Source organism: Coregonus clupeaformis, chromosome 16 (assembly GCF_020615455.1).
Source record: "Coregonus clupeaformis isolate EN_2021a chromosome 16, ASM2061545v1, whole genome shotgun sequence".
Taxonomy (NCBI): Eukaryota; Metazoa; Chordata; class Actinopteri; order Salmoniformes; family Salmonidae; genus Coregonus; species Coregonus clupeaformis.
The window spans coordinates 39,449,589-39,463,786 of record NC_059207.1 but is presented as its reverse complement, the minus strand read 5'-3'; the positions used below and the strand labels follow the sequence as shown (position 1 = coordinate 39,463,786).

The following is a 14,198-nucleotide window of genomic DNA, read 5'->3' as shown; positions in this document are numbered from 1 at the left end:
GCTGGCTCAGCGTGGTTCTGACCGGGGGAGCACGTAGTAGCTTATTACAGCAGAACTTTTGATAAGGCTGAACGCTACTGCGCTGACAAGGGAGGAGCTTTTGGCTGTCGTGGCAGCAGTACGCCATTTCAAGTACTACCTGGGGGCCTGCCGTTTGTGGTGCGGACGGATCACTCCCGCCCTGCAGTGGCTTCTCTCCTTCAAGGAGCCAGAGGGTCAGATCGCCCCGCTGGTTGGAGGAGCTGCAACCCTACGACTTCCAGGTGGAGCACAGGGCCGGCCTTCGCCACAGCAATGCAGACGCCTTGTCCCGCCGCCCGTGTGCTGAGGACGGCTGTGGGTACTGCGCCAAGCGGGTGGAGCGAGAGAGGAACTGTGCATGGAGGAGGGAGTCACCGCCACGGTGAGTCAGCTGAGGGTGACAGAGTGCCGGGAGCTTGAGGCTGTGGACGTCGGGGAGTGGAGGCGTCGCCAGGAGGAGGACGCAGAGCTGCGTCCTGTGCTGGGGGTGGGTGGAAGAGAGAAGACGACCGCCATGGGGGGAAGTAGCCCCTCTATCACCAGTCACCAAAGGACTCTGGGCTAAATTCTCAGTCCTTAGAGTGGCTGAGGGAGTGCTCCAGAGGGGGGTGGAAAAAAGCCAGCTACTGGAGAAATGACGTGGCAGGTAGTGGTTCCCAAAAGGCTGCAAGGGAGCGTGTTAGCAGCAGCTTCACGGGGGAGTAGGCGCAGGGCATTTTGGGGTCTCCAAAACGTTAAAGCGCGTACGTAAAGGCTTCTATTGGGCCAGGCACAGGAGGGATGTGGAGGACTTTTGCAGGCAGTGCGATGAGTGTGCTGCTAAGAAAGGACCTCCAGGTCAGTCACACGCCCTCCTACAACAATTCCCAGTAGGGGAGCCCATGGAGAGACTGGGGGTAGACATAGTTGGACCGTTTCCAATCACAGACAGCGGTAACAGGTGGATTCTAACTGCTATGGACTACTTCACCAAGTGGCCAGAGGCTTACGCTCTCCCAGACCAGGAGGCAGAAACAGTAGCTGATGCATTGGTAGGGGGAATAATCAGTCGGTTCGGGTGCCACAGTCTATACACAGCGACCAGGGAGAAACTTTGAGTCACGGGTGTTCTCAGAGTTGTGTAGACGGTTAGGCGCGGAGAAGACGCGCACTACTCCGCTTCATCCCCAGAGTGATGGGCTGGTGGAAAGATTTAACAGAACATTAGCACAACAGCTGGCTATCGTTACCTCAAAACACCAGAGAGATTGGGACACCCACTTACCGTTTATTCTCATGGCATGTAGGTCGGCTGTTCAGGAATCGACTGCGTGCTCCCCAAGCGCTTACTAATGTTAGGTCGTGAGTTGCGCACCTAGCCGAACTGACGTTTGGCCACCCTCCTGATAACGGCAGCGGGGTTTTGCCTGGCCCGAACTATGTTCGTCGACTGCAGAACCGGTTAGAAGCGGCTCACACCTTCGCAAGAGAGCAACTCGAGAACGCAGGAATGCGCCAAAAGCGCCACTATGACTCACGCGCTAGGGAGGCACTTTGGAAGCGGGAGAACGCGTGTGGCTTCACAACCCCCACGCGCAAGAAGGCGGTGCCCAAAGCTGGACAGTGCCTGGGTGGGGCCGTGCCTGGTGATAGAGAGAGTGGGGAGGTGACGTGCCGGGTGGAGGTTCCTCCACGGGGCAGGAAGGTGGTGGTCCACCGGGACCGATTGGCGCCCTACAGAGGAGGAACGGTAGGGAATGGAAGTGAGGACTCTGATGTGAGCACACGGGGACAGTCTAGCGAGGAGACTCTAATGCAAGCTGAGCCTGGGGCGGGGGGCTGCCTCTTCGGGGGTGCTGGAAATGACATTGGGGCAGATGAGTGTTCTGGGGGTCCACCAGTGAGAGTCAGGAAGGCACAAGAGACTGATGCGACCTCCGGGTCGTTTTAAGGATTTTGTTTTGTAACCCTAGGGGCTAGGGTTTTAGAAAGGAGGGGCTATGTAACGACCCTGTATTGTGTTCTGTGTTCATGGATGTGTTATCGTTCTCATGGGTACTAGCAGGGTTAAATATGCCAGGACAGATGGAAAGGTTGGGGGGTATGATGGGTAATCCCGCGGGATTTTGGGAATGATTAAATAGGGGTTACGGTCTCATCTCTCTCTTCTGTTCGGGACCCTTGATTTGACATGTTCTATTTGTGTATGTTTGAGGTTTAGCGGCGTGGGTTGTGGCCTGAATAATAGCCCATTTAGGAATAAACCTGTGTTCTGCCTGTACACCTGGTGCCCGTCTCTCTTTTACTTTATGACCCAGCTGGGTCATTACAATATACTGGCCCCACATGGGAATTAAACCCACAACCCTGGCGTTGCAAACACCATGCCCTACCAACTGAGCTACATCCCTGCCGGCCATTCCCTCCCCTACCCTGGACGACGCTGGGCAAATTGTGCGCCGCCCCATGGGTCTCCCGGTCACGGCCGGCTACGACAGAGCCTGGATTTGAACCAGGATCTCTAGTGGCACAGTGATGCAGTGCCTTAGACCACTGGACCACTGGGTTACCAGGGCCACGTTCAGTTCCAAAACGTTCTTGAACGTTGCAGATAGAAATGCCATGAACAGAACCAATGTTATTCCTTATTCAACATATCAGAGAGGCATGTTTGTTCTACATAGCTTATTTCTATCTGAACGTTCCAAAACGTTGAGTCCTGCTGAACGTGTGTCAGGTTGGCTATAGCTAGCTAATGAGGTAGCATGACTGAACAAGGTGTAGCCTAAACAAAGGGTTAACGGTCAGGTCCGCAAGTAGCCTAGTTTTAGAACGGCCTGAGATATGCTTTATGAATGTAAAATACTGCCCGCCAATGCACAACAGAAAAAAAATAATCATAGCGTCATATCTTTTGAAAGGTAAGGGCTAGAATCAAGCCGTTTTCTCTGAGGAAAAGAGTGAGACTTGGCTACGTTGGCTACAGAACCTGGCTATGAAATGGGAGGGTTCAGCTTACTCAAGCGAGATAAAAACATAGCTAGACTGTTGTTTTACTATTAAACTTAATGCGGTTATGCGTTGTAATTTCGTAAAGAAGCTTGTGTTTCCCAACCAGGCAAAGGGTAGCTAACTAGAAGGATGGTGGTGACTGGTTAGCTATGGGGAAGCAAGAGAGTCGCCTGCGCGATGTGTATAATCCGTGCAGGAGCAGAGCCTGTCTGCCTGTCTTCCCACACATCGCTTGTTCCTACGCAGCTGATGTGTGCCGGGTGTGGCGCGTCCTTCCCATTGCTGAACAAAACTGCGACTACGCTGCGCGTTTGTGCTGCTAATATTAATTGTGCTTATCACTGAAAAGCTCTAAATCTCTCCAAAAACTATTGTCCAGTCCACTTACTAGTTGTCAGATTTTAGTCACAGAGATGATTTTGTCTCCTGTCGTTTTAGTCAACTGAAAAAAAGAAAGAAAAGTTTAGTTATAGTTTATTCTGTGTATATTTAGTCAGTTATAGTCTAATCAATTGCCACTGAAAAATAGGTGTTTGACTGACTTGGGCAGGAGCTCACCAGAGCTGAGTACCAGCACCTCAAATGTTCTACTGCTTGAGCTCCTGTTTCTCTTATAGAATATTAGCTCAAAAGTATTGTGGCGCGCCTGCACCTAAATATAAACAGTACCGGCACCCAACATGAGTACCAGCACCAATTTCAGTCCAAGTCCGAATATTTCAGTCACTATTTTTGATGAATTTAACACTAGGGTGTGCTGAACACAAGGGAGACTAGGGAGGCAAGATGACACAAACAAAGATGTACAATGAGATAATGCATAATGTGCTGTAATGTAATTCATCAATATGTATACATTAACCATAACTATACTGCTACAGCTCCACCTTGTGTCCATATTGCTAAAAAGTAGAACTTCTGTTTCTGTGCTCCCCTTTATCACCCATCTTATTTCTCTCTTCCTTTCTCTCACCCCCTTCCCCTTCCCCTCCGTCACTGTACCTCTTCCCTTTTTTTTCTCCCTCTCTTTTCTCTCTTTTCTCTCTCGCTCTCTCTGTCTGTCTGCAGTGTCTGAGGTGCCCCAGAGGGCTGTGTTCCTGCCCTCAGTGACAGTGAAGGAGGGATATCTCCAGAGGCACAAGGCCGAAGGCCCCCAGCTCCTGACCCGCTTTTCCTTCAAGAAGCGATACTTCTGGCTGAGCAGTGAGACGCTGTCCTACTCCAAGACCCCGGACCCCTGGCAGGTCTGATCCCCACATACACTCTCTACAGAAACCTACCCATGACCAGCTCTAATGGCAATTCCTTCACTCTGTTACGTCAGATAAAGACGGACAAGAAAACATTAAGGATCAAAGTCCTCTGAAAGTAACTCATTATAACAAGGTAACACCATTTCCTCTGGTGATGAATTGGCTCCTGTACCCTTCAAAGGGTGTTTGATCGTCATCCTGCCTCATAAAAAACAACAACATTTTAATTATCCCTCTGCCTTCATTTATTTGTGTTTCTCTCTGTATGACAACATCATTAGTGGGTGGCTATTATCATGTAATGCCCAGTCTTTTGATAATGAGCTTCTCTCATTTGCCTAGTCAGTCCAGGACAGGAGTGGGGATGAGGGAGAGGGAGAGATTGAAATGGGGTAGAAGGGGAAGGAAGAGAGAGGGACAGAGAGCGAGTGAGCGAAAAAGAGAACAAGAGCGAGGGGGGAGAGTGAGAAAGAGAGGGATAGAGATAGGGAGGGGGGCAGAGAAAGCAAGAGAGCGAAAGAGAGAGAGAGAGATGTAGGGAATAGGCCAGTAAAAGAGGGTTCTCTTTGAACAGGCTTCTTCCTTTGTGTGGCTGGAATAAAGGCTAGGTTAATTGAAGGCTGTGGATATTCATACTATCGTTGCAAATCCAACTGTGGACAATATCCCCTCGCCCCTCCCACTGTGCTCTAGCCTGAGTGAGGCAGGCTCCCTATGGAAGTGGCTGATTTACACATTAAAGCAGCCTTTCTGACATTTTTCTCCTGCCCTGCTCTCTCACACTTTCTTCTCCATCTCTCCACAACTCTTTTCTTTTCAGTCCTTTTTCTTTGCAAAATGGTCTTGAATTGCATAATACTTAATAAAAAGTAGGGGAAGGATGAAAGCAGACATACTGTATCTACTATACCCGTAAGGGTGGCACTTGAAGCCGGGCCTAAACTCGCCTGAGGAATATAGCTGATAGCTGAATGATTAATTTGATGTGTATTTGCCTGCATCAGAAAATTACCTCCAAAGAGTAATACAGGAGTGCCACATGGAGATGTGTGTATACTGATACTGTGTTATGTGTGTATCCTGCAGGTGCGCTCCTCCATTCCCATCCAGTGTGTGTGTGCTGTGGAGAGAGTGGATGAGAATGCCTTCCAACAGCAGCATGTGATGCAGGTCGTCACTCAGGACAACGATGGACAGATGCACACAATCTATATCCAGTGCAAGGTACTGACAGACCTCCAGTCACTGACCACACTATTACTGACCACACCAGTACTGACCTTGACTGGGTTGACTTTGTGGTGCTTTCTTTTCATCACTGTGATGTTTGAGTATAGTCATGGAAATACCTGTTCTCTGTGGTTTGTGTGTACGCTGGGACTGACCTGAGTGTTGTGTATGTCTGTCTGTGTCTGCAGAATGTGAATGAGTTGAACCAGTGGCTGTCAGCCATCAGGAAGGCCAGTATCTACAACAGGCGCATGCTGCCCTCCTTCCACCCGGGGGCATACCGCAGTGGCAAGTGGACCTGCTGTCTAAAGGCCGACCGCACTAGTAATTAAAATATTGACTTATGTAGGAAGCTTTGTTAAAGTACCACACACACATAACATGTTAGTGCTTCCTTAACACTTCATAATTATATTTTTATCTCACATTTATGTGCACTACTCTTACACCAGCCCATATTTGTTTGCTCACATAGACTGAGAATCTCACAGACAGAGTAGAAAAGTGAATACACTGTATGGCCCCTCTCTCTTGTTCAGCTTTAGGTTGCAGTCGCACTCACTCTGCAGTGACTCTGGGTGACTGGAGTGACCCACTGGATCCAGACGCAGAGACTCAGACCATCTACAAACAGCTTCTTCAGGGAAGAGAAAAGCTCAGGTCAGTGGCATACACTTTGACATGAGACATTTGAAGGCTATGATAAACCTTCTCAGACAGACAGACAGGGTGCAGTTCATTTACTTGTCACAAGGGGTCTACATTGCAACACTAGGACTACTTTTATTCATTAGAATATAGCCTGTAACTCAGGAACACATCAGTGTGGATTGTTATGTTCAGCCTCTCTCACACAATGTTTTCAAACTCTGTTACACACTGTCTAAACATTGATAAACATGCTGATCAGTGTGTTAATGTAAGTGTGCTGTGCTGTGCTGTGCCCTGGGCTGTGTGCTAACAGGAAGCAGTATGTGGAGGTGGAGGCTGAGATGACCACAGAAGAGAATAGACTGAACTCTGGGCAGCTCCCTGGTGAGAGACTGTCAGAGCAGTGCCTTTTTTAATATGCAGTTTGAACAGTTGTAACACCTTAGCTGTCAGAGAGGTTGCTTCCCTAGACCCTTGTACTGTCATTTAAAGCATTCACATTGCTTCAAATCTCTCTCTCTCTCTCTCTCTCCCCCAGATGGAGCAGACTGTAGCGTGGAGCTCCTGAAGCACAGGCAGGCTGCAGCGGCTCGGCTACTGGGAGTGGTTCTGGATCTGGAGCAGGCCCATGATGCCTTCCAGCGGCAGGAAAGAGAGGAGGCCGGCAGCCTCATCCTGACCCCTTAGACTGGGCCTTCCCTGGGGCCTGAGCCCGGGTCTGAAGGGGAGAGCAGCGTCCTGCATCAGACTCAATGGAGTAGGAAAGCTAAGCGACCACAGAAGGAAGCCAGCCTCTCCCTGCTCCCTGTCATGTTGTCTGTTACATGTGATGTCTAGAGGAACTCTCTTCTCATCCAGATCACTTCTTCATAAGCCAGAATGAAGAGGATGCCCACTCTGCAACATTCTTTTCCTGGGACGTTTGATATCACACACACAGGTTTTCAGCTGTGGCAGAGGGATTATCTAGTGAAATAACTTATTGCCACAGGTCTTGCATGCAGATGGACTGCCACATAAACTTCTGTTACTCTCCCAAAGCTTGGGTTCTTATCGATTGAGCAGGACACAAACTGTTATGTGGAACTGAGTTGAAGCAGGGGCATACATGGAGTGTGTCCTTCGGTGGTACTGCATTATTGTATGGCTATCAAGGAATGTAATGCATGCCCTGCATCCAGCATCTGTGAAATGTGAAGAAAATGTGTTTATATTCAATATCATTATACGGGTCGTTCCAGCAATTCGGTGCCTTTTGAGAAGTGCAACTTGGTAAAAAAATACTTTTGATTTCACCTCATTTTAACATTCTGTCATAAAGAGCACATGTAACAATTTTTTTTACTATAGTAAGTGCCTATTAAGTGTCAAATAAAGTAACAGGGTTGACGATTTCGTCTTAAATCAGCCATAAATCCCCATTTGACAAGGGGAATGGAACAGGGAGTGGCAATTGAATGCAAGCTTCCCATTTTTATTGATTTATTGTTACATTTCTAGCCTGTCTATCTATGGGTAACACTAATAAATAATAATCTTCAGAAATTACTTTGTCAGAGCAACAATAACAAGGGCTTTACAATGATGGTGAAAACTTCAAGAAATGTTGGGGTTAAGTGGGTTAAAAACTTCCTAGAAGTCACAGAGGGTGCACGGAGGGACATGTCAAAACACTGAATTTTGGCACTTTAGCAAGTCTTTATTCATATAAAAAAATCGGATTTATTTAATTATCCATGTGGTCTATATTAAATGATACTTCATTTAATATAACAGGCTGTTAAAATTCAATATTGGTGCACAATTACTACTTAAAATATCAAAGGGATGCAAAAGGCACTGTTTTCGTGGAACGACCCATACCTTGGAGGACGATTATGCAATCTACTCTAGTTTTAATCTACCTGAATGTATGCTATTTTGTTTTATTGATGTTTTGTACTCTCTCATTTATATATTTCAATTGAGAACATCCACAATGTAGCAGTAAGATTGTGCTGGTGTTCATATTACTGAGGGTAATGCCCTGTGAGATGCCTAAGTAAATGTTTTTAATACAATGACACACACGCCATAATTGCCTGAACAGTCACTTGTTTGCTATTAGTATATTGTTTTCACTGTTGCCATAGTGAAGCTTGTGTTTGGTGCTGTTGCTCCGTGGATTTATGGGAAGTAACTCAAACTCAAATTTGTGGCTTTGATATGAAAAACATATTTTACATGGTCCACAGTTGATTGGTTAATTGTTAAAAACATGTCTTTGAAGCAGTACTACTGACAATATTATACAGTGGATCAAGTGACATGTTTGCTCTTCTCCTCAGGTCATTGTATTTGAAGTCATTTTAAGACAGCTGATTTTGAGTGAAGTGTCATACAGTAACTGTCATTCCTTTGTACTTAATGGAATTGAACATATGTAGATCATTTCTGTTCTACTCTAGTTGGGATCCCATCACCCTCTGTAGAGAGCTTATGATGTTTGAGCGTATCCTGTCTTAGCCATTTCATCATTAATGTACTCTACATTATATTTTATATACTGTACCTTATATTTTGTATACATGTATGTATTCCCTACAATATTGACCAAATTCAGTTTGCTGGTTTTGAGCTAAGCTCAGAGGAGTAGAGATGTGTGTTCTTGCACATTGATGAGTTGTCAAACTCCAAGTGTGTGAGTTGAGTTGCGTGGAATGGCGTGCACCATTGAAAATGCTTTCTGTGGAGGTGTGGAAGATGTTTCAAATGCCAAACTGCATTTGATGCCATGGCAAATTGTGTGCTGTCTTTATTTTAGTAGTACTTTCTTTAATTTGTAACAAGGAAGATTTTTTTTTTGATCAGTCTTGTCGATTCAAGAAAGAAAAGTGAAACTTATTGGAATGTTACAATTACACTGTTATCAAATTATGTTACTGTTATCCGAATAGATTTACCTATTATTGTAATCTGTTTTGTAAATTGTATTATCTACATTCCAAATTGTATTTACCTTGGCTGGCTATATTTGGAAGGTTATTATAGACCACTGTTGAATTCCACTGAATTTCATTAAGCAGTCTCTCAAGTTCAAATCTGGACAAATATTGATTGTTGCTCGTTGACTTGTTATTTGCTGAAAGAGGGCTGCAATTTAGAAAATGAGCTTACATTTTATATTGCTGACACAAAATGACTGCATGTACAAAGTGGATGGTTACAGATGGGTGGTAACATCATCTGTATTACTGTGAACTGTATTGAAAATATTGAGTAAAATGTAATGTTACCGCTACTACTTAGTTTGAATCTGTGTTCATGCACACACTGAAAAATCTTTTGAACTTACAATCAGTCGTGTTTTTGTAAGAGGCGTTGGATGGTCTGGAGATACTCAGTGCTTGACTTGGACTGAAATAGGTGCTGGTACTCATGTTGGGTGCCAGTACTGTTTATAAGGTGCAGAGCTCCACAATACTTTTTAGCCAATATTCTATGGGCCCGATTCTGACTTAGGAAATTATGCCTTTCTTACTGGTGCCTTTCCTACACACTTCTCAGTAGTTGGTATTCAGACTTACCTTTTGAAGATGCTTAATGGGCTTTGCAGGCGTGGTTTCCTTGTTCACGCTGAGTAAATGTAATTCAGCTGCTGAAAACCCTCCCACTTGCTGGCCAACAGATTAGTTTTAATTCAATAGGGTTTTCAGTACATTTATCTTAAGCCATCCCTTTAAATATGGTGTGCCTCTTAGTTTGAATTTTGTCAACAGACTCAATAGAATACTGTATATGCTTATTTGTCTCCGTTTCAACACCAATTGGAAGATTTACAAATACTCTGATCTTATTTAGGGTAAGGAAAGTACTTATAAATCATAAGAAAAACAGGTTTGGCAAACTTTTACACTCGAAAAGAAAGAAAACGGTGGTATGATTCAATCTGAAAATTTCCACATTCAGTTCTTTAACCCATGGTAATGTTGGAAGATTACTGTATATAGAATTATAAAGGGAGAATAGCGTACAAAAGTAGGCTATAGTAGACTATACCCTAGTCTATTGCCTGCACTAACCATGGAACTGTGTGATGACACAGCCAAGTATTGCACCATGAATCTGGTTCAAACTGTTACGGCTTGGTCTACGCTCCCCTCTCCATAACTATTTAATTAGCCTCAGTGGCGACCCGTCATTCAGGGCAGGCGGGGCAGAGCCCCACCTGTTTTGAGCCCCACCTGTTTAGCAAAAAAAAAAGTTATATATACAGATCTGGAAATAATTAAGAGACCACTGCAAAAATATAAGTTTCTCTGGTTTTACTATGTATAGGTATGTGTTTGGGTGAAATTAAAATTTTTGTTTTATTCTATAAACTACTGACAACATTTCTCCCAAATTCCCCCCCAAAAGATTGTCATTTAGAGCATTTATTTGCAGAAAATGACAACTGCTCAAAATAACAAAAAATATGCAGTGTTGTCAGACCTTGAATAATGCAAAGAAAATAAGTTCATGTTCATTTTTAAACAACACAATACTAATGTTTTAACTTAGGAAGAGTTCAGAAATCAATATTTGGTGGAATAACCCTGATTTTCAATCACAGCTTTCATGCGTCTTGGCATGCTCTCCACCAGTCTTTCACATTGATGTTGGGTGACTTTATGTCACTCCTGGCACAAAAATTCAAGCAGCTCGGCTTTGTTTGATGGCTTGTGACCATCCATCTTCTTCTTGATCACATTCCAGAAGTTTTCAATGGGGTTCAGGTCTGGAGATTGGGCTGGCCATGACAGGGTCTTGATCTGGTGGTCCTCCATCCACACCTTGATTGACCTGGCGCATTGTCCTGCTGGAAAAACCAATCCTCAGAGTTGGGGAACAATGTCAGAGCAAAAGGAAGCACGTTTTCTTCCAGGACAACCTTGTACGTGGCTTGATTCATGCCCAATTCCAGCCTTGCTGAAGCACCCCCAGATCATCACCGATACTCCACCAAATTTCACAGTGGGTGAGAGACACTGTGGCTAGTAGGCCTCTCCAGGTCTCCGTCTAACCATTAGACGACCAGGTGTTGGGCAAAGCTGAAAATTGGACTCATCAGAGAAGATGACCTTACTCCAGTCCTCTATGGTCCAATCCTTATGGTCTTTTGAAAACCTCAGCCTGGCTCTTCTTTGCTTCTCATTGATTAAGGGCTTTTTTCTAGCTTTGCACGACTTCAGCCCTGCCCATAGGAGCCTGTTTCGAACTGTCCTCGCCGTGCACTTCACCCCAGCTGCCGTTTGCCATTCTTTTTGTAGGTCACTTGATGTCATCCTATGGTTGTTGAGTGACATTCGAATGAGTTGGCGGTCATCCCGGTCAGTAGAGTCGTTTTCGCCCTCTGCCGGTCTGTAGCATTGTTGTCCCCAATGTCTGCTGCTTGACCTTGTTCTTATGAACCGCCGTCTTTGAAATTTTAAGGATGGAAGCAACCTGACGCTCACTGTATCCCTCTGCGAGTAAAGCCAGAATTGAACTCTTCTTTTCCTAAACTCAAAACTTTTTTTTTCAACTCTTTTGGCATGGTCAATAGTTATTTTTTGATTAATATTACTTTTGAGGTACTATTAGCACTGTTTTTGCCATCCAGCTGGTCCTATTGCAAGAGGATAGTGATGACCACAGCAGTGTTTTTTATACTTTTCCTCGTTAAATAAGATTTGGTTCAGGTGATCACCTAATCAGTACCTAATTCAGTAGAATGAGGTGTGCCTGTGTTGGAATTCAACAGACACTGGAATGGAATGGTTGTCATGCATGTAGAGATGCTGATTTAAGAAAAATTTGCAGTGGTGTCTTAATTTTTTCCAGAGCTGTGTATATATATACAAATAAATGTGTTGCCTGTTTTCATGTTATTTTGGCATTAATATGTGTCACATATGTTTGCAAACAAGGTAGAAACAACAACATTGAGTAAATAAAGCTGCATACAAACATGGTCTCTTTTTTGCTTTCTTGAGTAAGGCAGCTCCAAAATGCAGGTGTTTCAGCCTAGCTCAGTGCCTTCTGTGGTGATGGGGCAGCCAGCGGAAAATACGGAGCATAGGGGTTGGTAATGTTCTCTAGTTGCGCCGTGATTGTCTCAGTGTTCTGTCACTCATGGGGACACTACCTCACCTCAAAATCTACGGGGAGAGCTCGAAATTTGAAGCCGCTTGGGTGCTGCCATAGATTTACATTAGAAATGCCCATCCAAGAAGGCTCAAGGCATTGGCCACAGATAACATTACATCAAATCACGCTACCGTAGCTTTGATTGGACTGATCATGCCAACATCATACTTTCAAAATCTTAGCTAGCAAGCTAGACAAGCAGTCATCATCATGAATCAAGTCGACAATCTACTGGCAAATCCTTTTCAATCCTTGTCATATGAAGAGAAATTATAAATAAAACGTATAGGTGCTCATCAGCCATTAGACATAAACATTACACAACAAGTTGTAAATCGCAAATTCAACAATGAGTGTTTTGGAAGGAATCAGTGGCTAACTGCAAGAGTTGGAAAGCAATCACTAGCCTGCTATTCAGTGGAGTGTGTGTGGTCCAAGTCTGGGTTTAAGGGTCTCTTCTCCAAGCTTAAAAGGATAAACATTCACATACAACACCATGGGCCAGAAAAGTTTGAATACATTGGCCATGCTGTCAATCCAGCATGACTTCTGCCGCGTTCAAAACAACTGGAAACTCGGAACTGGGAAATCTCAGACTTCATTGAGCTCAAGACAACTGGGAACTCTGAAAAAAACGAGCTCCGACTGGGAGCTCCAACTCCGAATTCCAAGTCGGAAACTCTGGCCTCTTTCAAGAGCTCCGAACTGAAGATCACTGATGTCAAGATTCAACCTTGTTTTTCCTGAGTTCCAGTTGTCTTGAAAGCACCACAAATCCAGAGAATGCCAGACTTTGATGACAATGTTTTATGACAAGATTTGCCCACAAGAAGGACCGCCACGCCACCTTCCAGTTCAAGTGAGCACAGAACAACAAGGTGAGTCCAAAAATGTCTTGTATGCAGCTGCAAAATGATGTAATATGCCAGGGAGATACATTGAGGGAAAAAAGTATTTGATCCCCTGCTGATTTTGTACGTTTGCCCACTGACAGATAAATGATCAGTCTATAATTTTAATGGTAGGTTTATTTGAACAGTGAGAGACAGAAAAACAACAACAAAAATCCAGAAAAACGCATGTCAAAAATGTTATAAATTGATTTGCATTTCAATGAGGGAAATAAGTATTTGACCCCCTCTCAATCAGAAAGATTTCTGGCTCCCAGGTGTCTTTTATACAAGTCTGGGTTTAAGGGTCTGGGTTTAATGAGGGAAATAAGTATTTGACCCCCTCTCAATCAGAAAGATTTCTGGCTCCCAGGTGTCTTTTATACAGGTAACAAGCTGAGATTAGGAGCACACTCTTAAAGGGAGTGCTCCTAATCTCAGTTTGTTACCTGTATAAAAGACACCTGTCCACAGAAGCAATCAATCAATCAGATTCCAAACTCTCCACCATGGCCAAGACCAAAGAGCTCTCCAAGGATGTCAGGGACAAGATTGTAGACCTACACAAGGCTGGAATGGGCTACAAGACCATCGCCAAGCAGCTTGGTGAGAAGGTGACAACAGTTGGTGCGATTATTCGCAAATGGAAGAAACACAAAATAACTGTCAATCTCCCTCGGCCTGGGGCTCCATGCAAGATCTCACCTCGTGGAGTTGCAATGATCATGAGAACGAAGCCCAGAACTACACGGGAGGATCTTGTCAATGATCTCAAGGCAGCTGGGACCATAGTCACTAAGAAAACAATTGGTAACACACTACGCCGTGAAGGACTGAAATCCTGCAGCGCCCGCAAGGTCCCCCTGCTCAAGAAAGCACATTTACAGGCCCGTCTGAAGTTTGCCAATGAACATCTGAATGATTCAGAGGGAACTGGGTGAAAGTGTTGTGGTCAGATGAGACCAAAATCGAGCTCTTTGGCATCAACTCAACTCGCCATGTTTGGAGGAGG

General features: G+C 44.7%; 1 protein-coding gene across 1 annotated transcript in view; it reads left to right on the top strand.

Annotated features, from left to right (window-relative positions):
* LOC121584148 (rasGAP-activating-like protein 1) overlaps nucleotides 1–7,461 on the top strand; it is a 48,595-nt gene extending 41,134 nt beyond the window's left edge. The window contains exons 16-21 of the mRNA XM_041899987.2: nucleotides 4,081–4,256; nucleotides 5,352–5,489; nucleotides 5,684–5,819; nucleotides 6,035–6,155; nucleotides 6,460–6,530; nucleotides 6,685–7,461. Of these exons, the coding sequence (XP_041755921.2) occupies nucleotides 4,081–4,256; nucleotides 5,352–5,489; nucleotides 5,684–5,819; nucleotides 6,035–6,155; nucleotides 6,460–6,530; nucleotides 6,685–6,833 (791 nt within the window). The 3' untranslated portion in view covers nucleotides 6,834–7,461. The remainder of the gene's footprint in view (nucleotides 1–4,080; nucleotides 4,257–5,351; nucleotides 5,490–5,683; nucleotides 5,820–6,034; nucleotides 6,156–6,459; nucleotides 6,531–6,684) is intronic.
* Nucleotides 7,462–14,198: the final 6,737 nt, after the last annotated feature.